At 29.8% G+C, this 26863-nt stretch overlaps 1 protein-coding gene across 1 annotated transcript in view; it reads right to left on the bottom strand.

Annotated features, from left to right (window-relative positions):
• Nucleotides 1-3085: 3085 nt before the first annotated feature.
• Nucleotides 3086-26863, bottom strand: part of LOC147068358 (monocarboxylate transporter 10-like) — a 258462-nt gene continuing 234684 nt past the window's right edge. Inside the window, exons 4-8 of the mRNA XM_085952973.1 lie at nucleotides 15649-15822; nucleotides 12063-12222; nucleotides 8254-8395; nucleotides 3822-3962; nucleotides 3086-3091 (exon numbers count right to left, since the gene is read on the bottom strand). Coding sequence (XP_085809099.1) covers nucleotides 3086-3091; nucleotides 3822-3962; nucleotides 8254-8395; nucleotides 12063-12222; nucleotides 15649-15822 — 623 coding nt within the window. The remainder of the gene's footprint in view (nucleotides 3092-3821; nucleotides 3963-8253; nucleotides 8396-12062; nucleotides 12223-15648; nucleotides 15823-26863) is intronic.

Here is a 26863-nt window from a genome sequence, read left to right as displayed (position 1 = left end):
AAACAAAGAAACGGTAACCAAATATTCTAATTAAAATATATTGCGGCTGACTTTCGGTGAATCATTTTTTTCCAAAAATATAATTTACGTCACAAATTTAGGATTGTTTGATGCTTCTTTTAAATACTCATTCATTACAGTAATTATCAGACTGTAACAAATCTTCTGTGTTTAGCTTTCTCATTTGTTTATGTTGCCAGGTGTAGATGAAGGGTGAATTTTGTATTCTCTTCAATGTGAAGTGAAGTGAACGTGGCAACACTCTCGGTAATTGGTGGTGAGCACCTTTTCAGCGGTTTCTAGACGCGGGGGTACTTATTGCCAGACCTCAGGGTGTTATTTTCTTCGAATAACAATCTTTTTGAACATATATTATTTTTGAAAAAAAACACTTTCTGATATAGTATATAATAACCAATAGAAAAAATCTTTTTTGAAAAAAGTAAGTCACCCCGACGGGGAATCGAACCCTGTATCTCCCGAGTATGCGCCTCATCCGTCGCATTACCATTAAGTTAAAATTTGTTCGCTATTAGTATGTCACGCCGTAGCATAATGGTAATGCGACGGATGAGGCGCATACTCGGGAGATACAGGGTTCGATTCCCCGTCGGGGTGACTTACTTTTTTCAAAAAAGATTTTTTCTATTGGTTATTATATACTTTATCAGAAAGTGTTTTTTTCAAAAATAATATATGTTCAATAATCAGAATGATATATTCTTAAATCTTGTGAATTATTCGTTGAATAAAAGAAATAGTTAAACAATCTTTTTGATCTATTTCGAAAGATATTGGGTAAGTGACAGTGAGTATTTTCGTTTCGCGGCGTAAAATGGTGGGATACTAAACATAGTTGTGTGACCAATAAATTTAGATAAGATTTTCGTATAATAATTAATCGACAATCAATTAATTAGTCCCATTAACAATGTTAGATTTAGAAAATAGTATTCAATTATGTATAATAAAACATCGAATAAATCTACTCTATAATATAAAATACTATCTACAGGTGCGGACATGTAAAAATGGTATGAAGAGGGTCCATTTCTAAAAATTATCCAAAATAATTTATTATTGATTTTTATGGCCTCGGGAGAAGTATGGGGTTAACAAAATCTAGCAGGTGCCACTGACTTCCGTATTTACCTCGCGGACTCTCGCACTTTTCCGGGTATATGCCACATACCCTGACACTTCGAGCTTTAAGTCTTACTATATGAACACCTGATCTGCAGCTATAAATACAGGTGCTTCTTTACGACATGTCGCATCCACTAGTGGTTATCTAATAAGTGTGGCCTATCGGTTATAAATTATTAGGAGCGTCAGTTTATGTCTGTGACCTTGTGGCTCTTGTCGTTTAGACATAATATTTTTTTCAATTTAGGATTAATATTAAATCGGATGCCCCTGATGATTGCACCAATACCTTCATTCCACTAATAGGGGTCTTGCATGCCCTAGAATGCTGAAGAGTGTAGGAACAACCCTTTAAATAAGGCTATCCGATATCGAAATCATCCGTCTGACGATTGTCAGTCATGAGGTCCCGACTAAGAATAATTATTATTCAGCTCACCAACATAATTTGTATTTTTTTTGTACCTGTGGGGCACGGACCCGAACCCCTCCACCCCTTGTGTGCGCGCCTGATTAACTAAAATCTGTAACAATTTTATGTCGCTTACTTATAGGCCATCCATGGACTGAAATCGTATGCGGTTTCAAACCGTGTGCTATACTAGGCTTATCTTTTCTGGTCGTGGAAATATATTGCCACAAAGTATATTATAAGCATCTCATCGTATCCGTTTATACCATATACTTCCACTTACAAATTTAGTGAAAATATATTTTCATGAACAAAAATCATAAGTTTTGTATGATATACGGATCTAAACCGCATACGGTTTCAGTCCATGGATGGCCTCTTATACTCTGTGACATTTGACATTATTAAATTTGACAATGTGGTGACGATACATTATATTAAAATTTTGACGCGGCTAACCAAAAGTACGGTAGGTACTAGCTTTCTGTTACTAATTATATCGAATTAAACTTGTCATTATTAGATTTTTCATGGACGGTTTTCAGATAGAAAATGTAAAAAGGAGTATTATCAATATATTTTGTCAAAACAATGGAACTTAAGCATTGCGTGAACTTTTGCGCATATTTCAGTATTAGTCGAGGGTATAATAGTGTTCTGTAATATTTTATTATATAATAAAAAATGTTTAAATATCATAGGCATATAATTTCATGTAATTTTAAAACTTTTTGTCTTGTCTTGCATATTATTATTATGTGCTTCTCACCACCAGTCCAGTCAATCACTGCTATCCCATAAAACCATTAATTTTAAATATATAAAAATATAACATAACTGTATTACAATAATATCTACCATTGCATACAAATGAATATTTTCTCTGCTTACATTGACTCAAATGAATTTTTATTTCCTTGTCATGTAAAATAAATAATGACCGTTTATTTTTTCTTGCTGGCGACACATTTATTTGACGGATGAATGCGTAACCATTACTCTACCGGAAGTTTGTCCGAATAACCGTGTCGTGAACAGAATATTAATCTTAGGAGGCCTGGCCTGCTTTATCGTTATACCTAAGAGGATTATCATTTTGTATCCTTTGTATTCTGCTAAAAGTCACTCAATCAGTGATATTATAATGTAAACATTAAACGTACATTTCTTAAAAACCTCAGAAATATACATCATATTTATTAGAAAATAACACAAAGTGCTAGAACGAAATTACTTTAAAAAAAATGGATTACTTACCCCTGATGTTACTAGTTATAAATTCATCTTAATAACTAATTACACACAAACATGACAGATGGGCTGATAGTTTAATTGATAATAGCCATTGCCTAGAAAGATGTGAGTTCGAATTCCATTCTATCTAAAAACAGCTTATATGTGTGTTTCAAGTATTTTAAAAATGATAATATATTATAATCTTATATTCATAATGCATATTTAATACATTTAATAAAAAAAACAGTAACTTTTATGTTAGGTATGTAATATTTTTATGTACAGTTAGATCTACTTCTAGAGTTTTGTGAATATATTACATAAAAATAACTGTTGATAGTGAATTAATCACACTATGCTAATTACTAAATAATATTCCTTATGATTTTCTAACTCCCCCTATACTCAATCGTCTTTAAGAAATTTTATCGTCTATCTTACGTTATAATATAGAGCTTTTTAAAGTTTATACCATCCACCAAAGTGGCAATAATATTATTTAAATTTAAATGTGGACATGTTCAATAATACTATGTAAGGTGTTTTGTTCAATAATAATGTGGTAATTGCCAAGTAACATAACAATTTATTGTATGAAACATTTGAGTTAGATTGTTTAATCTACATTAATAATTTGATATTACTCACTTATATCAATAAAGGAAAATATTCTATTTGATATTTATTTAAATTCATTTATTAATTTAACCTTTCATAGTTATCATAATAATCCTGTTTATAACCAAGATATAAACGCCACTAATTATTATGTAACATTCTATTAGATTATTTTGTATAATTATTTTTCATTAAAGACTTATCAGCCTAAAAAAATATTATATTTATGGACTCGAATTAGTATAATATTCAAAATGACAAGTTATTATTCGCTGAAAAGTTGTTCATCATATTATTCGGCACATAAAAAAATCGTTCCACCTTACCTTTTCTGATTTATTTTCAACGAAATAAATGGTTATGAAACTTTGCACTTTAAAAATATTATAGAAAGTAGTCGGTTACTTACCAAATAGAAAACAGGTGTATACAACCCGAACGCCGCGGTCCCCGACGCTAATAGAAGCATTCGAACAGTTCTACTTTTCAGGGGCGAAAAGTCAAAGAAAGGTGGTTTCGGAACACGGATATGCGTTTTCTTCTCTTTCATCTGTAAATATAAACACAATTACAATAGACTATCAAACTTACAAAAGCCCATTTTTACGTATTTACAGGTTATATTTTAACATTAAATTTATTCAGTATACATCAAATTTTAAACGTTTCTACCATATCAGTTAATAGCATCTAGAATTGTTAGTAATATCATGTTCATTGTGATGGCAACAGTTATGACGACGACAAACTTAAATAAATTATTTATTCTTTAATTTGATAAAAGTCAGAAACACTAATTTTGATAAAGAAGGGTGCAAGTCTTAAGTAATTATTATGAGTGGAGACAACCTTGATACAATTGATGTATTACATGCTTTCGTTATTCGTATAATAGTAAAATAAAATATAGAGACATACTTTGCAATAAAATATTTTATGTGATAATTTTATAGCTTAAAAACGAATTTAAACTTATTTACTAGCTAAGAAAATGTACATATTATAATATTATATTTAAGATTGTAGGTTTGATCCAGTAAATGAATCCAATAAATTGGGGAAACGGCTAAAAACCTTGACACATGTAAAACAGTGTGTTAGTATAAGCTCTACTTTGTCGCGACTAACATTTTAAGTTTATTCATTGATTTGGGTGTTTTATGTTGTAGTTATGATGTTAATATTATGTTATAATAATTTATTATCTATTATAATTATATTGTATTTAATTTATGGATGTATGAATGACTGCTCTCCATAATAATCGTTCGTTGTTTGGGTGGATACATCAAAACCAAAGGTAGTGTAAATTAATAGGCACTTAATTCATTACAGTATGTATTATAGCTTAGTATAAATGTACATAAACACATTAAATTTAATTTTATGATAGGTATAAATTACAATATTTAATACGTCTGACGATTATGATAACACAATAAGGAAGATAATAATTATTATATTTATATAATTTTGTTTGTAATTAGTAAAATTAACCAAACTGTATTTATAGACACACTTCTTACATGTACCTATATTATTTTAATTAATTCAAAAATAGTAACTAGAATAATGTTTATTTTTACATACATTGTAGGTAATGTGGTGTATCACATTGTATAATGAAGGGTGTACACTACAATAATTATCGTTATATCTACCTTAATTTGGTTAATTTAATATAAGCTAAAATTAGAATTACATTGTACCTATCCTCTTTTAATGTGATATCTTTATTTACCAGAGGCACCTAGCGGAAAAATATGAAGCTTACAATTTGAGACATTTTTTTGATAATTTACAATTTCAACTGTGTTAATTAATATATATGTATCTGAAAACATTAAAAAGAAAAATATTTTTTAATTTAAGTAAACAATGTAATCAAATGTGAATTTGTTGAATCGGGCCGCATTTTATTATTATATATTTTTGATGGACATATTATTTATTATTAAAATTTAGGTTATTAAGTTTACTAAAGATTTTTGACTAATTAATAGTTTTGATATTTTTTATAATTATTTTAAAAAACATTGATTTTTATAAAAATATAAATGTGTATAACTTGAAATCATTTTTATTTATATCAAATCGAGCTTCAATATTGATACCATACCTAAATAAATTTTTATATAAATACGGAATAAAAATCACGGATACTTAATTACTTACAAATAATTCATATTCTAAACCTTCCTCATTAATTCGTCGATGATAAAAAACTTAATAATATAAAATAAAATTAACATAACATAACGTTATGACAACAATAATTAGTTTTCGTGAATACTCAATAAAGCAAATTTTATCTGCAAATCGTATTAGTCCAAATGGCATTTTAAAGCGCTGAAAACGGAAGAAAGGGCCACGCAAACAAATGTAATAAAAATGACCGGAAAAAAGCAAGCTACGCACCGAAAAGGCTGCGTAAATGTGTGAATGAATGAATTACTGAGAGTCGTAAAAAGTGAGTGAGCGGAAAAATGTGGAAATTATTATAAATGTGACACGGAAAAAAAAGGTTTTGGTATATAGGAAACTCACGCTGGCTAACTTTGATGTATTTTTTCCACCTCATCAATAAAAATAAAACAACGTTCTGTCGGAAAATAATGATATCACAATAAAATACACCCTTTTTGTCACTTATGTATTATATTTATATTGAGTCAAACTGGAAATATTTAGATATAAAATTTAATAAATGGGTATTGTAATGTGGCAAAAATACATAAATGACTATTCTAACTTACATTTTTGAAATTTTTGAGGAAAGAATTTTTTGAAACAACTTACTGAAATTATTTGTGATCTTTATGGATAAATGTACGCATCATATTTTAGTAGGATTATTAATGAAAAAAATTACGCATATACTTGTCTATATAAATAATAAATATACTGAAGTAGGCAGTTTCAAAAAACTCGTCTGCAAAATATTTCAAAAATGAGTTAGAATAGTTCTGCATTCAGTTGACAACGTGTTCGTTAAATAAACAACCATAAAGCTAAATTTAAAACATATTCCAATATATATTATCTCAAAAGCGTATATGACGAGTTTAAAAGCGGGTGAGTCAGCTACTGCGATTGTGATGATGACAGACAAAACTCTCCACTCGCTCAGAAACCAATAAGCTAGCGAGTTTAAACCGTCATTTTTAGTACAATTTGACAGGACGTATTGAGTAGTTCGTTTTTTTACCGGCAGGTTTGCCACTATCGCTCTACTGCGCAGACGCAGATCGGCCCACATGCCAGCGAGTAGCGAGTAAAGTAGCCCGGCTTTCAATTTTTCTCGGTAGATGTATACAATCTATTTGTTAGATACTTCGATGATGACACTGACGAGATTGTAAATTCACCGGCTTGTAGCTTGTAAAGTAACTCAATGTCATCGACGCTTTATTATTACGAATAGTTAATTCATAAAATGAATAAGATTCGCCAGTTTAAAGATACTTGAAAGAAGAAAACTCTAATATATTATATTAACTGCATACGATTCTCATTTTGCATTTGTAAACAATTAACATAAAATCTAAAATTGGAAAAAAATGTGTATTTAATAATATGTAGATGTTCTCATAATTCTAATATAACATACATACGTAAAATGAAGGTGTGGTGAATGTTACATTATTAAATTAATTAATTACATTATTAAATTAATTAATTACAATAGGTGGAAATATTGTTCAAATATATGAATGTTTAATAATAAATGCTATGTACATTATACATATTGTGTATTATTCAATAAATAAAAAAAATGTTTAATTAATAATAACAATTTGATTAAAGTTTTTTTTAATTACCTACCTATAGGAACAAATTAATATAGTTTCATCTCTACTACTCAATTATTGAAAAAAATTACCAAGTATCCCTATCTGACATAAAAAAAACTCTTTTTTTTACTTCCATCATGTAGTATTGACAATATATTATTTAACATAATATAGTCAAACGGAATCGGAACGGCCTACTTATAGAATAAAAGATGACAAAGCCGACTAGCCATGTCAGCGATAATATATATTGGTATTATATTTCTTAGTGACTTGTTTTTTATCTATGAGTATGTATATATTTGAAAGGTTATGTTATTTGCAGAGATTTTGTCATGTTTTTCATAATATCTTTTACAACATTTTATGAAAAATGTGCACATATTTTTTTAAGATTTTGTTATAAATAAGTGTATGACTGGCTTGAACTGTTTCGAGGCCCCCTTTTAATTCTTATTTCATCACGGTCATCTGCTACAAAGAAAATTACCGCCGCCAAAACCTTTAAACAGAAGTGGGGTGAACATAATTATCTTATAATAGATAGCTAATAGACAGAATGTCCAATAAATAAATGTTCTAATTTTCATGTTGAAAGTGTCATAAAAAATTACTTAATAAGGGCGTCCAATTGTGTTGTTTTAAATAACTTATTTATATATAAATAAACTACAAACAAATATTCAATAAATCACTGGAATGTGCAGGGCGGGCTTCTTTTAATTAGAACGGATAGGATCGTTCATTATTAATTAAAGTTTAAAAAAATATATAGCAGACAATATTCAATGTAGACTTCTTGTTAAATGAAATATTATTTAGATATTTTTTGTTCCGCATCATCTGATATATTTTGTTCAGTGTACTGTGAGTAAATTTAATAATAAAAATGTCTTGTTCTTCGCAATACATAAGCCTTGTGCCGAAACTAATTACGCTATTCCGTTTTCAGCGCATTCGTTAAGAAGTTGTGTGGCAGCGTAATGTATTGGTGGAGAACTTTTGTGCGGCTAATTTATGAACAGTTAATTAAAAAAACTTTCCAACCTTCTTTCTTTGATTTTTCAAGTGAAGTATTGCCCGTCGCTGCGGGTGGTAGAGCGACGCGCTACGGTAAACCAGGCCTAGGAAAAATCCCAAAATGAGAAGTCCAGTCACCGCCTGTAAGCCCAGACGCCAACCGAGCTTGCTGAAAATATGAAAAACAAAACAGATTATAACTAACATTACATGTTATAAAACATGCATTTACGTTATACTTAAAAACGTTGAAGAACACCTTGTTTTAGTATATACATAGACGCTCCGAAATTGTAAAAAAAGTGTGGCTGAAAAAATAATTAAAATAAAACACAGTAAACTTCACATATTTATGCTTAGAGATTTAATAACCACATTTATATTAAAATTAAAATGCGTTACCTTAATGCACGTTTTTATACGAAGGACCATTAATTACTATTTGGAATATTAAGATGAAAAATAATTATTATTCACAATTAAAAACAAGACTGTCAGTCAGTAAAGTTAAAATATACATTTAACTGTTTGATTTACATTCTATATATTATGATATATGAGTAGGTCAATAGCAAAATGGCTCATCTAGCAGTGGCGAAGGTAGGAGGTAGGCTGTTAAGAGCCGACATAAATAGTGCACACTTAACTTTGTCAGTCAAACGTATGTTTTCATTGAGCTAAGACTACAATGTGTAGATGGTGTTTGTTAGTTTTTGAAATTCAGTTAAACCCTGCCCAATCCAAACCATAGTAGATAAAAGTCGAAAAATATTCGTTAATATATAAAATATCTGAAATTATAACATTGAGCTATACATAATTTTAGATAATTTACAGATAGAAGAATATTTTTTAACGATTATGGTTCGGCGTAGGCAGGGTTTAATGAAGTTTAAAAAAACTAACCAACACCATCTGTAATAAAATTAATGTATTCTTAATTCAACGAAAGCAAATAAGTATGACTGACAAAGTTTAGTGTGCATTATGTATGTCGAATCTTAACAGCTTACTCCACCCCTTGCCACTGTTATCTAGATCAATTACAATTTTCTCCGTATTCAATCTTGAGTTAGCCCTGTAGACTTTAAAAGCTTTTAGACCCCTGTTAGTTGGCGGCATAGTGCCTTCAAAACTGTAGGTTATATTAATAGACTTTAAAAAACCATTTTTTGTTAACCGCTGATTCAAGCTATCGAGTTCTTGCCCTTTATCCACATGCCGTATGTTATCTACGCCATGTGCGTCATTCGAACTCGCAAAAAATACTCTACCGTGATGCATATTATGGAATAATTAATAAGACAACTATTTCTTAAGTTATTACGACAAAATAAATAAGACAATCTTTAATTATTTTTTATTTCAAATAAAAAATAGTCCGGCACTAAACCTGGCCATTATAATAACGTGGATGAAAGATTTTCCTAGTAGTAATATTTCGTTGTCTATCGTCTCATTCATAGGACAAGTTTTCAAAAAGACAACCTCTTTTGTATGAGAAGCTTTTGTTTTCCAACAATGAAGTATGTTTTAATATACAACAAGAAGGGAAACGGGGCACCGTTATTTTAAGGAAATTTTCAATTAAGAAAATATTTCACTGTTCTTTATATTAATCAAAAGGTCCCTTTTTTCTTCAAACAATCAATTTCCATAATATTATTCATATTTGTTTGACGTATTATTAAATCTCGGACCTTATTGTATAAATAAAATAGTGAACTGGACAAGACAGTAAAGTAAAGAAACGTGACATACATAATATAATTATTATAGTAATTCGAACATGAAGGCAAAATGAATTGCGTTCTAATATTTTTAAACTATTCACTAATTTTTGCTACCTGCATCAGTGGCGAAGGGTGACTTTTGGAAAGAGGTAGGCTGTGGAGTAATCATGCTGGTCAGATATATTTGAATAAAAATCTTGCGGATGTAGGTGCTAACTAAACAACCTAAGAATTCAGAATAAATGGCCTAACAGTGACTGGCGTCACATGACTGAAACGCATACAAACATCTTTAATTCCCATCGAATATTTCATAATACGGCGCTACTTGCGATAATTATGGTTATAAACCTTACTAAATAAAATAAAACTATGTACTTCTAAATTCTGACGGTAGATGACTCTCAATTTTCTTGGATTTTTCAGTGTATTTATTTATTTTTTAAATTAAATTATTTACTTGAAGATCTATTTTTCTTAGAAGGTAGCCTTTAAATAATCGCCTACTATGGAGCCTTCGTCACTACCGCAAATTATGTATAACCAAACTAGTTTAATGCTCCCGTTCCTGTAACGTCACGTTAGGTTACCCATCCCATTAAACTGCAAATATTTTAGTTAATATACACTTCGTCATCTTCATATGTCGTCTATTCCTAGAATTATCAATATTAAACCTAATAACAATGTTATTATTTAAAAAATCGATTATATTATCCAGTAAATACATATAATTGATAGATATCCTTCAGATTTCATTTACTTGTCATAAATAATCTATGATTATTATAAATGCACATTGCATACAGAGCGTCGCATTCCATTGCGAACAAAAGAGATAGATTTAAAAATATATGCGACAAAAAAGACGTGCTCAAATGCGTGAGATCAAGATAGTATGACTTGTATGCTGTAAGAAGATGCAGAAATACTGGTATAATTATAATTAAGTTTTTATGCCCTTTTATCATTTTATAGATACAACAAATAGCAAATACTGATGATGAATCTTTATTAGACTTATTTATGTTGCCAAAATAGCCATTTCTCTTTTACACACTGTAATATTATTATCAATCACATACGGTAACCCAAGGTGACACCAACGGAGCAGAAGAAATTCATTAACATCGTAAAGGGAAGGTTAAACAAAGCCTCAACACTTATTTTTTTAATTGAATAGGTTACACAAACTATCAGCGTGTCTATTTATTACTTTATTTTCCTCCGTATTTGCTACTAAATCTCGAGCGAAGTGATTAATTAAATAGTACTTATTATCAAATAATATATTATTATTCTACTTACATACGTACTTAATTAAAAAGAGTAAAAGCCTTTAATAAATTAATAGAAGAAAATTCTATCATCTGAAATATCATTCAAAATAATCATTCATTAGATTTAATTAATCTAAAATATTATATTTCTGCAACTAAAGCGTCAATTACACATTGAGCTACTTTACGAGCTGTTTGCTGGCGAATTTAAAAGCGGGCGATTCAGCTACTACAATTGTGATGATGACACTCAAAACTTTCCATTCGCTGAGAAGCCACAAGCCAGCGACTATTTTGACAGAACGTAGTTCATTTTTTGGTACTGTTCGGTTATCAGGAATACAGCGGAAAACACATTTTGAAAATAGCCGATAAACTGAATTATTTGTTAGGTTAACCTAACCAAACCTAACCTAACTCAACCTAACCTAAACTAACCCAAACTAACAAATAATCTAGTATATAGGGTATTTTCAAAATGTGTTTTCCGCTGTATTCCTGATAACCGAACAGTACCTACCCATTTTTTTACCGGGAGGTTGCTACTACGCTCTACTACGCAAACGCAGTAGGCCCGCAAGCCGGCGTGTAGCATGTAAAGTTGACCGGCTTTCAACTTTTCTCGGTAGATTGTTTACAATCTGCTTGTTAGCTTGTTCGATGAATTTATTTCGTTCGTTCGGTAAATTCGCCAACAAGCAGCTTGTAAAGTAGCTCAATATAATTGACGCATAAGGGGCTAAAGTAACTCATCTGGAATAAGTATAATTTGATTAACTGATATTAAATATCCACAAATAGTGTAGTATAATATGCAACATACCCTACTGCTTCCTTATAGAATACACTGAATAGAGCAATCCCTACGCCAGCTCCCGCTTGTGCCACCATCTCCACGAACTCACGTCTCTTCCTGAAGTAGTGACCCAGCATCAGAGAAGATGTTTCCCGAACCACCCCGCATCCCACACCAAGTACTAAGCCTGAAAAATAAATAGTTTATTAATATTCAAGTATGGAGGTTCAGCATAATAAAAGTACAAAAACATAATAAAAGTGCAACGGAACGTGTATGTTTTCTGTGTACATGTATGGAAAAGTCTCTAATAGTTAAAATAACGTGCAAGGGTATGTGATTTGATAAAGATGATTGACAAATTTAATGAAACAACAATCGGTCTGCGCATCAATAAAAAACAACACAAGAAAAGTCGTAAAATTGATGGCATAAGATTGGTGTAGTAGCGCCAGTATACGTGCATGAATTGACTTGCACCACTGGTGTATATTTTAAACTAGGTACCGCGATAATCACTGTTTACACGTAAAACTGCTGACTGTCTCGCCAATCTCATTCTTCAAGAGTAAGCGAGACGCTATTATATTCCATTAATCCATGCATGCAATCATGCAATTTGCACGGTAATACGAACTGTCAGCAGTAAATTCATGCACGTGTAATCTAGGTATTAAGATCACCAGAAAATTTACGACAATTTTGCTACTGATGGTGATAATAACTAAATATTTTGAGCGAATATAAATAAAGTAAATATATTACGCTTATGGTAAAAATGTTGTGTTTTGTCTTACTAATGGCGAAGGTAATATAATATTAATTTGATTTATCATTTTTTCTTATCTAATTTCTACTGCTAAAATGTTATGTATCCAAGCTATATTTAATAAATGCAAAAGTATTTATATGTAGTATAAACGTACAAGTTAGTTAATATTTTAATGTGTAGTTTAAATATAAGTTGTCCCAGAAAATGTTTTAAACATACTTATTTAAATTTAAAAAAAATGTGTAGGTATAAAATTATGTCTTTTAATACATTAGAATTATGAATTATACAAAAACCTCAATATGCCTTTTGAAAGAAATTAAATAACATTTTAATTATGAACATAACTATAAAATAATAAGAAGAGACATTTTGATGAACACATATTTTAAACTGGTCTATCATTTTCAGATTATCCTTAAATAATTATAATATATTTAGTTTTATTAATTTTGTCTTGTAAAAGTGTCCGATCCTAAAAAGACTGTATGGGCCTCCACAAAAGTTGGGGGTTTGTCATTTATTTTTACGATAAATGGATATTATTCATATGCTTAACCTAGTAGGTCCATACTCTGACTCCAAACATACATTGAAAAATAATATGTGTATTTTCCAAACTCAGGATTTGAACCTGGGACCGACGACATTATAAACCGACGCGATAGCCACTCAGCCATCGTAGACTTTTAGATACACATAAGTAAATCAAATCACTAACTACATGCTTCGTATTTTATCGCCAGATGCTCCTATTAGAACGACTCTACACATAGCTTAAAAGCTTCATTTAAACATCAATATAAAATAAGAAAATAATCATTAATACGAAATTGTATAATATTATTTGACAAAGCTCATAACATTATAATATAGAACTGTGTATTTATCGAAATATTTACACTCATCACAAATTCGCCAAAGATCAAAGATATTATTAATTAATATTTAATATTTCAAACAGAATTTCGAAAAGAATTCATCCGGTTGTAATAAAACAGTGACAGCCCTTATACGGCCCTCTTTTGATATTAATAAAAGAGATGCCGAAAATCAAAATTAATTAAATTGTATGTTTTTTATTAAAACATAATTAGTATTCAAGATTAAATTGCGCAAATAGCAATATTTCTGAGTTAAAACAAAGGTTTGTATTTATCAAAGAACAAGTAAATACAAATACAATATTAAGGGCTTTCTCATTGAGCAAATAATACAATCATGATTACACAAATACTCCGGATGTCTATTACGAATATTTTATTATCCTCTACTAGATTTAAATTACTATTACGGTCAAACAAATACGTTTGTTGTACTAATATTATTATCTCGATAATATTCCAATGAAACTATTACTGGACCACATGAAACTGAATTATTCATGTAACACTGAGCTTATCATAGCAATAAATAAACTAACGATAATATTATTCTTAGAAGCTGGATGTATTAGCGATTTGGGATATAATCAGTACCCGATATTAGAGCATTTCACTTCAACACATACCTACCACTTTTATTGAAAATTAATAGAAACAGGCAATCATTTTTTATTATATTAACATGTGAGAGTTATTTAATATTTTTAACATAATACAAATAACAAAGACTGTTGATCCAGAGTCAAGAGTCTAGACTCTAGAAAAAGTTTATATATTATGAAAGTAAAACATTATAATAGGTTTGCTGAAACTAATGATTAAATTATCCGCAACCCATATCCCATTGCAGATATTTAGTATGCACTAATACATATATTTTGGTCGAGCTATTCAAGTGCAACAAACGTTTTTATGCAATAAATAATCATAATTAAATTTAGATAAATAATCACATAAAAATACGTACGTATAAGTAGCTAACTAACCAATGCAAAAGTCAATATAGGCTGTCATTTAATGCAAAAGTTACCAGTTACCAATAATTTAGCACTATCTAATTGTTTGGTTAATACAAAATATGTATACTATGATACTTTATAGATCACGAGCTCCCTACCCATGATGATACGTACCTTTACGTATTTTTCAATTGTTGATTATTATGTGTTTAATTATTTTAATGTGTTACTAAACTCTACTAAAGGTCACTAGACGAAAAATATTGGGAACTAGTGCTAGAAGTATAAAATATCACGTATTGTATGAATTTAGTGTATAATACTTTATAATATGATATAATGATAATTTTGTAAAGATATTCGTTGTTTTATTATATTTGAAGTAATTATGTAGTCGCTGTTTAACACTGGTGAAAGTATATCTATAACTATTAAAATAAACAATATAGTATAGTACATACACAAAAAAAAAATCCGTGAGTAAGGAAGGCATTGTTAAAACGCTTCATTATTATTAACATTCCCTTTACAACTATTCGTTGTAGGTGTTGGGTGAATTCTGAGGAAGTTTATTATCATTGTTTAATTATGGGAACTTAACACGGCTTACGTAATAAATGTTTTATTATTTTGAATTGTTATGACGAGAAAAATATTATAACATAATACATTAGATATATTTGATCTAAGGAAATGTGCATTTCTTTCTAGGACCTTCCATGTTTCCAGGTATATGTCGATGCGTAACACCAAAGAGAAAAGTCCTTCAAAGTTATGTTGAAAGCGTTCCGGAAAGTGCTTCTCAATATTATATTTGTGAAGTGTATGAAATTTATACTTTGGGTAGTCCAATTTTTATTCAAACTTTCGATGAGTACCTACATTATAATAATTTTCATACCCCAGATAAATTATGGATGTACGAGAATATATTATATAAGAGGGTGCTTTCGATCTAATAAACTTTTAAACTATGAAAATAGTTTTGATTATCTTACCATAACTCAGCATAACTTGATGCAGTTGCACAGCGAATGAGGTGAAGAGGCAAGCAAGTGCGAGGAGAAGTCCTCCGAGAACTGCAGTCAGTCGAGTAGATTTTCTTCTGCATATTGCCACCACCAGTGGCGCAGTCGCCAAGGACACACCAACACTCAGCCCGCCCATACAAGCTGCAAAGAAATGATTTAAAATTTGAAAATACTCCCAAGTGATAGATAACTTTTAGAATACATATTACATTTCCGATCCTAATAAGATCATATGGGCCTCCCCAGAGTAGAGGTTTTTATTAACAGATTTTGTTTTTACGAGAAATGGATGCCAGATACATGCTCAACCTATAATAAGGTACATACTCTGAATCATAGACAAATTGAAAAATAAAATGTCTTCATACTTTCTAGACCCAGAATTCAAACTTGGGGCCCACAACGTGGCCATTCTGGGTGTACATAGACGGATTTTATTAAATGGTTAGATATCATTAATGAATATTTAATGAACATTTAAATACATTTTTTCTATAGGTACGAATAAATTCTAATGAATACTTAATACTTTTAATCAAATTTTATTTCCATGACTATACGTTTTATAATGATTTTTAAATATTATTATAACTATTGAAATATACAAACGATGGAAGTCGAGAGCTTATTCAAAACTATAAATAAAATTATGTTTGAATAAATGGAGGCTTCCTACAAAGACCTCTATTTATGTTTGTTTGTTTATGATGGTTTCTACAGATTGGAAAAATAAAATATAGAGTATTTAAACAAAAAATAAATTATACTACTCTCAAAAAGAGATCTGTCTTGGACAGATGTAACCGTATTTATGTCGGAGTACAAATAGAAAAGATTTTATTTCCAAATATTAATCACGACGGTTTTAGTTTATAGACAACGTTGTTTTTATTTTAAAATGGTTTAATAAATCAACAATGAGCATATAATTCTAACGAATCTATCAAAGTATTAAAAATGTGGGCTGATAAATACATTAGCCTCGAAGATTTTCTTAAAAATGCATGAAAAAGTTCGTAGTGTCTAACGATATTATCATCTTTCAAGATTTATCGCCCGAGCCCATAATAAATGATAAAAAATAACTTCATTTTTCTAAAACTGTGTTGACACAAATTTTACAACGCTTTTTCAACCAAGATTTTCCTATCGCGTTTGTAAGTTATTTATGATTTCGCAAAACAGTAGTAATCTGGTTTAAATTATATATGTAAATTTGTATACATTGAGTCAAAATAATATATATTTGGTATAGGTAGTGTGGATTGCAATCCCGGATTTGAATTCAGAGATTTCCTATTCCGGTACTGATTCCGGGATCTTGGAGTTAATGAAAACATAAATATACTCTTTCCCAACAAAAATGTGGGATATTGTTGCGTATAGTAAAAATCAACATTTCCTCAACTTTTCACAATTCGTTGAATCGTTTTTCGTCGAAACGTTTTGTTATTAAAACATATTCGAATACAAATGAAATGCAAAGACATGAAAAATTAAATATAGATTATGACAATATATCACAGCCAACTGTAAGTCCAATAGCTACAACCTACGATAATATTATTATGAAGGGTCTAGTTTATTATATTTCGTTTTGGACTAAAATAGTGATTCATGGAATTTTCTACCTATATAGAAAGTATTATAATACAATAATAATATGATGTATCATTATTTATAGATCTACTATGCATACAAAGTAATATTCTCAGAATTAATATGAAATAAAATGATAAAAACAGTCGTTCAGAAAATTCATAAGAGTTTATTGAAAAAGCATATTTTTTGGATGGGCAACGGTTAGCATCATTACTAAACTTTGTGTCGTTATTGTCAAATGCTGTACGCTTGTGATCGTCTTTACGATCCATCTGTGCGATACACAATCGATGGTATTATACTGAAAGGAACCATCACACAAAAGACAATTAGATATTTTTTTTACACATTCTGTTTCCATTTTTGGTTTCTTATTTCATATAGTTTCATATATTTTGTACTAATTAAGTATTCGTCACTCGAACGTATCATACTATATTAATTATAATGATTGGTCGATATCAAACCCTTCAATCAAGCAGTTTACAGATTAATAAACTCTCAGTTGAATAACCGTTTCTCGCATACTGTTCGTATCAGTGCTCGAAATGGAAAATTTCACGAACAGGAACGCTGTATAATTTTCCGAAACTAAGTACTTATGCTAATCCTTTCTTTACGTACGTACGTACTTTTGATATAAAAATGCAACAATAAACTTTAAACTTCTTACGTGGATCTATATTGGGCAGGTTGGTAAGGATTGTCAGCGCCGCAGGCGAAATAATCTTGTTTTAACAAAGTATACCGTCAAAAATTGTATTATTCTTTATTTTTACTTTATCTACCACTATAACCAGTGCATGATACCTCTACCACCACTCGTCACTGATTATAACTTACTGTCTCATTTGGGATAGATAAGTTTGTAATTAATTAGTCATAACAAACAACATATCCACATAAGTACCTTATAGATTCAAATTAAAAAAATATTTACGTAGTTATAGAAAATTTTACAAATTCCATTTAAATACGAGCACAGAATATCAAACATCAAGAAATAGTATTAAAATAGTGTTTAAAAAATAAAGAAATAGTATTAGAAAAAACAGTAAGTGCCTACCTATACCAAGAATTTATAAAATAGCGTTCACATAAACTCGTTCTCACGCAGGTGGAATATACGATTATCCGAAGCGATTTGGTTGAACATAGTTATTTCCTGCCCAATTATCATTAGCAATTATTGCACCTTGGCAGAACAAACAACTTAGATTATCAAGAAAGTTATAAAATAATATATAATAAAATCAATACTAAGTACCAATAATGGCAGAGTTCTCATTTGTACTGGGTAGATATAAGTTGGAAAAAGTACGTAGCCTAAATACCTAGCTCTCTTTTTAACTTTCAGAATACAGTATGTAAGCATACGTCTTGAGAAATCAATCGGATAAAACCATGGATAGTATCCACTATCCACACAGCTTTAAAGGATTCTCAAAGATTTATTTTGAACCTTCTCCACTATAAGAAGGCCGTACCTACATCTAATAAAAGTTTCAAGTCATCCAAACAACGTAAACATAGCATTATTTGTAATTAAATTACCAATGGTGTGTCATTTTCATTTATATAAGATAAAACATGACGGAAGGTGAAACTCAGGTTGCTAAGTGCGATTCTTATAGAATAATATAAAATTGTCATTAATTAGTACCTACTATATTCAACATTATAAGGACTAATATTGTATTGTATGCATGTTATGTTACAATGGTGATGCTTTGGTTACAATTATTGTAATATACATCTACCACCGTATTTATTTAATAATCTATGACTAACACCACCTAAGATAATTAGATGTCCGCACTGGACACATAGGTACCTAATTTGTTAGTACCTACTTATTCTAAACGATTCAATCTATATTGTTTGTCCTTCCCTACTCACGTTATTATTGCCATGGAAATGATAATAGGTACCTACATACAATACAGATATTATGATAGTCGTACATTTTTATTAAAGGATATTCCTATATTTTTTTTAAACAAATTTACAAACAAAAATTAAGTAAAAGTTCTCTCCACACTACCTATGTATTATTTCTATTATTTTTAAAGTCACAAGCTACAATACATGTAATAATAATTGTAATACAATAGGAACGTCCCAAATAAATAAACTCTGCAGAAGGCTATTCAATATTTTCTGCCCAAACCATCAATGGCCCAAACACATTTTTGTAGAAAAAATCATTCATTATTCATTGTGAAAATTGGGGCTTACGACTTATCATAAATATTTTTTTAACACAAGTCAAGTTGTTGAGATAATAATAATTATTGAATCACAGAACAGATGTTGCCACTGTATTGTCCACCGGAAAGAATTCCTAATGTTTTAGCAGATTTAAACGAAGTACCTACTACGTAATTAAGCCTTCATTATTTTTATAAATATCCACAAAATTATCAAATTGTGCGTGTGGCCAGAATTATCTTAAATCAGTTTGGATACCAGCGACAATAGTATATAGGTATATATGTAATAATATAATTAAGTATGTAAAAATGGCGAATTTGTATCCCACAGGAAAGTACTTATTAAAAACGATAATTGTAAGGGTGATTATCCACTTAGTGTTACGAAGAAAAAGCGAATTTAACATAATAGACTTTTTAAAATATTATATTATAAAGCCTATTATAAGGAAAGTATTCATCCACAGGTACTCATCATGACCTATGGCAAATAAATGAATGAATGTAGTAGTTATATCACAAGATTTATTGTAATATAGTCGCAATTCAACAATAATGTAAATTACAAAACAAATGTAAACATCGTAAAAAGAGGGGTTTACGACACGTCATAAGCTTTTTTTAAGAAAAGTTAATTGTTGAGATGAATACCATCTGTTGCCACTTCAATGGTTATTGGAGTGAATTCCTAATGTAATGTAATGTGGTTTTAGCAGATTTACACGAATTACCTACTACTTTATTATACCTTCATTATTTTTATAAATAACCACTCAATATCATTTTTTAAATGATCAAATTGTGTAGGTATGTGGCCAGCGTTACGTTACCTGCGACAAAATATTTTTCAATAGTTTCGGTTAACACGTTTCGCCTGATGACATTTTTGACCAACTTTTAGAACAATTTTTTATTAAAAAATCAAGTTAAACACACAGTTAAAATTAAAACACAAAACTTACTAGAATGTAGCAAAAAAACACCAAACTAATAATATAAACAATTTTGTTTAGAAACGTATTTATATCTTAAATAATACAAAATATTTTAAAAGGCAACTAATAGGAATATTATAGCGGATTGCACGAGTCAAATTATCAAACTTTTTTGTACTAATTTAACCATCGAAAACACAATTCATTCACCCGAAAATAAATGGCGAAGTAATAATTTTTGTCACTCCGAATAAAATAATATAATAAATTAGTAGGTAAGTAAATTAACAATGCGTAAGTCAAAGGCAAGATTGTATTGAGATTTGAAATGTTTCATCCTTTAGAAATTATTAAACAATGTATACTTTATTTTTTAAGAGTTTTCAAATAGTGTCAGCAAGGCACATTTTTTTGGGTAATAAAGTAATTTACGCTTGCAGCTGGTTGTTTCTTGTTATTTAGACAATGCATTTAGGCATGGACATATCGACACAAAATAAGAAGGTTGAAAGAAATTTAGGGATGTCATAATTTTTATTTTTAACCCTTGCACGCCCGGCATAACATAACTTCGTTAATTTTTAATTTTGAGAAAAACTTTAAAAGATACATTCATATATAATTATCTCAATCTAACGAACCGCAACGCAATTTTAAATGAATCCACGAGCCGGAACGGTATATTTTGGAATTCCACGAACCACAACGGCGCTCCGGTGCGTTCCTGTCCATTCCGAGCGCTGGTTCGTATGCGTATGTTCGAGAATGACGTAAAACAATTAAATACTTAATTCACATAGGTGTATAACTAAATTAATATTATCTAAATATATACATCCTCAGAATGTAATATAGTGTAGAAGTTCATAAAATATTTTATTAATCAAATATGTATATATTTTTTTCGACCATGTCCAATTCTAATAGGATCATATGGGCCTCCACAGAGTAGAGGTTTGTATTAACAAAAATTGTTTTTACGAGGAATGGATGTCAGCCACTTGCTCAACCTATTAAGTCCATACCCTGACTCACACACAAATTGAAAAACAATATGTGTACTTGCCAGACCCAGGATTCGAACCTGGGGCCTACGGCGTGATAGTCCAACGCTTAAGCCGCGTGGCCACCGTGGGCTATAAATATAATATGTATATAATTATCTAATATTAATACTATCGACCGAAGGTACTTGATGGAATTTGAATTTAAATTTTAATGGATAATTCTAATGGAAAACTAGAATAGTACAACACTTAAATCTATTAGAATGTATATATATATATATGTATAATAAGTAAACTTAGTATTTATTTTGGACAAAACACTAAATTATTAAATTACTAAACTTCAAATGGTAATCCTGACGAAAAGTGATGTAAAGATGGACGATGAATAAAAATATAGCGTTAAAATTTAAATATGTGACGGTACTAACAATAGATCAACATATACATCATTAATTATTAAAGAAGCTAGTAATACAATAATTATTATTCAATTTTTATGAACGGTTTATGTTTAGACGAGAGAATATAATAACTCTTCTCAACCGCAATAATGATTCACAGTTCTATAGAAGCGAATAATCGGACTAATGTAATACCCTAGATTATTTGGATGTGTATAATTAAAAGATATTAGGGAAAAATGTGAAGCTGGATGTGTACTGTAGGGATATATTTTTTTATTGAAAAATTGAAGGGGAAAATATTAGCGAAATGATAACACTGTATAGTGTCTTTCTATTCATGCCATTGGTCCTGGAAGACTTCTAGCATACACTTTAAATGGCATTAAATTTAGCATTCGTTTCACCAATTTATACGCCCAAATATTAAATATGGACTGATGAGGTAGGTAGTATAGAGAATTTTAATCAAATTGAAAAAATCTTACTTTACCATTTAAATTATATTTAAAATTTTAGTATTTTTTAAGAACCGAATCTATGTTTTTAATTTTAAATTTATAAAATAATTCATCAATAATAAAACAAAATCTATTATATCTAATAATATATTATCTAATATTACAAAAAATCTATCTGTAAAATGTGGGATGGTGGTTTTTTGCATAACTTCGTCCAATTGTGTCGAGTAATCTGTTTTAAATGCTGGAACCGCAAAACAATAATATATGAATAACGTGTTTGCAAAACCCATCTCTACCAGCAATGCTAGTGAAGCCAAAATATGATATAAGACTTCGACAAGGTTCTCTTATTAATATGTAAATTATTATAGAAGATTATGTAAGGCTTATCGAGGCTTAAAATGAGACCATGTGAGCTTGCAACGTGAATCAGCCCATTAATTTATACATTCGGTAACAGTTTAAGATTGTTGATTTCACTATTATGGTTATACATACTATATTATCGATTTTTTTTAAAATTAAATACTTAATATATGCAATAATTAATAGATAATGCAAAACATTGATTCTCGTTTCTCTAATTTTTTTCGCTAATACATTTTGAGAATCTCAATTTTAGAGAAATTTTCAATGATAATCTGAAAATAAAATTGACACACAAAAGTAGCGCTGTCAACTTAGCATTTCACTAAACAAAATCTACAGTTTAACAGTAATTTTCTGATATAAAATGTAAAAACTTAAAATATAAAAAAAAAAGATTTTTATTCCGGATGGAATTTTACCCCGTAGACCTAAAAAGATTTCGACTTCTGAATATTGCAACGTAATTAAAAAAAAATTGTGTACCTACGTGATACCTTAAATTAAATTCTTTTTAATTCTTGAAATCTTGAGAAATCGATATTAAGCATTCTCAATTCTCGCGAATCTAAAAATGGCGACAAATGACAAACGTCTCTCGTAATTTCGCATCAGCAAGCATACTAAAACTACGACAATTTGCATTTCAACTTTGTTTCATTACTGAACGATTACAATAATATGTACAAAAATTTTATGAATGTAATACACATAACAAATTGCTCTGTATTACATTCATAAAATATAACCAAATTACATTTTATAATGAGTTTACTCAACGCAAGTATCACTCAATTACTACTCTAAATAAATTAACAACACAATTACGCCTCTTTGAAGCATATATTTGAAGATAAATATTAGGTTAATATTACATTATAGATTAGCTATGTCAACACAAATCTCACGTTATAATATATTAATGTTTAGAATCCAGTCTTTCTGTATTCACATTTGAAACAATAACATTTGGCAGGAAGCCAGCAAGAGAGGAACCGAGTGACAAAACAGAGTAATGGCTTACACACAACATCTTTAATATGTGTTACTTCTTACAAATTTTTCATAAAAGGAGAAGTTTGTAAAATAAACGGGGACGCGACACACGCTCATATAATTAAGATTGATCCTCATACTAATTAAATATAAGTTATCTGTGTCTGACAGAATATTTCCTTGGCACATATTTCTCATTTCAACATTACAATGTGAGCTTAAGAATACAATCTTAAGTTTTTGAAATACAAATTTTATTTTTTCTTGTTAGTTTGTCATTTATATTTCATCGTATTTAACTAATATAATTGACTGAATTTTGTACTAACAATGATTTCTTTATGTATTTATTAATTATTATAAGGGTGCTCTATTTTGTTTTCTAAAGCCGTTTTTATTAAGAGAAATATTGACAAGCTCATAAAATATGTATTACTTATGATTGTTATAATCAATTTTAAGATAAATCATTTTAATTGTGATCTTGTATTAACAACAGGTCATATTATATCGGTTTATTTTAAGATTCAATATGTAAGTCGATCTAAGATACGATTTTAATTATGTTGCAAATTTCAGTAAGTATGACAATTATCCACGATTAAATGTTGCATTTAGATTTCCATAAAAACAGATTGGTCCTCTTAAATTATAGTCTTTAGACCTTGTCCAGATGCCGCGATTTGACTATCATGTAAAAACTCGCGCGCATTCCACGTACCTACGTGTGACCTCATTGAGCCATCCACATGCCCTCACGGTGTATCACACGTCATCTGGACAAGCTTTTAGTTATATTAAAATCTCTCATCAATATTAACGAAAATTTCATGTACCTACCTACATATTATAATGTTTTTTTTTTGTTGCATAATATTATGAATATTTAAATATGGCCTTAATTACAATAAACAAGTACCGACGATAGCACATTGCGTTTTGTGGAGCGATATGGAAACGAGATATGCACACCATAAATTCGATGACTTGGTAATAATTATTATACAGAAAGACTTTTAAATATTGAGAGTCAACAACTGTAGAAGGAGAGAAATTTGCTTGATGCATCCAGTGTTCATCCTGAGCTTATAACGCAACCAAATAAAAGAAATAAGTATATTTTAATATTTCTTTGAAATAGAATAAAAAATAAAAGAACTAACTCATGATTACATGTTAATTAATTGTACGAGTATATATTAATATCAGATAAATACACACAAGGATCAAAGTGACTAATAATACTGTCTTTTTAAACGACAAAAAACTTAATAATATTCTTATGATTCTGCGTAATGAGATATTGAGTTAGGCATTTGAAGTGCATCCTGTACAATAAACTGATAAGGTTAGTTATCGTATATGGTCCGAAAACCTGCTACATGACTAAAATATATAACGCTGAAAACCGTTGAACGGAAGGTGTTCATGATAACTTCGAATAGATCAATGAGGTATGGAAAAAAGAGATCCATATAGTCGTCAGTTGGGACGTCTTATACAGGGCAAAACAACTGACATTCCTGATCCTAGTCAAAATTTTCTCTGACCTGTAGTCCCAAATAAGAACAAGCACACTATTTATATATTTACCACCATTCAATTTAAATTGAAGCACCCTTAATTTTATTGAAGAGCCAAATATAAATTTTATTACATCGCATTCAAGAGAGTTTGAAAATTATTTTTTATTAATTTGTTCTCAGATGATATTTATAATATTGAATTTAATAACCTTACTTAAAGTTTGTCAAATGATGAAATATCACGAAATTAATAATTATCGCGAGACGATTATTTACAATCCGTTTATTTGTTTTAACTTTACAGCCAAGTAGAATGTCGTTATATTACGTCGTTTTCAATTGTAATTAATTTATTTTTTTATAAATCAGAGATGTTAATTAGTGTGATGTATATAATTGGTCCCGTAGGCATAGAAATCAAACTTAACCTATTGACAAGAACGTATATTATATATCCGAACATTGTAAATGAGCCTAGACAACGCGCAGAAGTCATACGCTTGAAATATATAATTCAACAATATTTCCAGTGTAGACAACATTTTTTTATTATTATAATATAATATATATTTATTATACATTACGATAAAAAATTCAGGAGTAGGTACTTTGATAATCCTTTTTATATATATTTTTTTTAATGTTAAAGTATTGTATGGTCGCTCGATTTTATGTTGATAATATTGTTAATATAATTATTTAATATGTCTGACTTTTTCTCATTGTTGAAGGTCGCTTGCAATGCTTGATTTTTATGTAGATTTTTAGCGCCACGGGACCACATTTATGTATAATATCTTCTTCTTTTTTCTATTTGGATCTTTGTTTTCTCCAGCACTTGCTTTTATCCAAGTCTGTTAAAAATCGCATCCCTCAAGTTTTAGACGGTCATGGTCTTTAAATCCAACATGACGCTATCCCTACATCTTGTACGAGGTTGATCACGTATTCGTTTACTTTCGGCTTTCCGAATGTCAGTTTTTTTGCCATGCATGACCCGTTCATCCTTCGTGCATATCCCACCATATAAGGTGGTCCAATTTGGTGTAGTGTACGATGTGCGGGGTCCAGCTTGTGTAATTGCATCTTCGTCTCCACGCAAATGTGTGTTATTGATGGGTCCAAAGATACCACGCAGTACGCTCAGCTCAAATGAGCACAAACACTCATACATCAGGTCTCCGAAGCACACGTGATCATATTAGTGTTTTGTAAAAGATACATTTTCAAGTATCGGTTCAACGTCGTGAAACACAGCACCTTTGTGTCAAACCGAAGCGATATTTGTGTAACACAATTCTTTTTTAAAATTCAATTTATAGACTACTATCACTGTTAATTCAGGATCCCAGGTAGACAACACTCTCAAAAACGCTGTTGTCTATCCTAAAAGTATCACAAGGTCTGTCCAACCCTCTTAATACAATCGTATATTATTTATATCTCTTCACATTGACAGTAATTTTTGTTGCAGGCGTTTTTTTTCAAGATCCAAAATACTTATATGATAGTATTTACTCCCAGTATTTGATGTCAATGTCACCGGCATAAAAATATTTCAGTCTAACCAAATATGTGTTAATACTATATTTTTGGCAGCGCTCGAAATGAAAAAGTTTACTAACCGGAGCGCTCGACAGTTTTCTGAAGAACAATACATAGTTATCAT

Source organism: Rhyacophila brunnea, unplaced genomic scaffold, assembly GCF_057557595.1.
Source record: "Rhyacophila brunnea isolate RB1 unplaced genomic scaffold, BYU_Rbru_1.0 scaffold_3, whole genome shotgun sequence".
Classification (NCBI taxonomy): Eukaryota; Metazoa; Arthropoda; class Insecta; order Trichoptera; family Rhyacophilidae; genus Rhyacophila; species Rhyacophila brunnea.
Note: the sequence above shows the minus strand (reverse complement) of the source record. Positions and strands in the feature narration are given on the sequence as shown.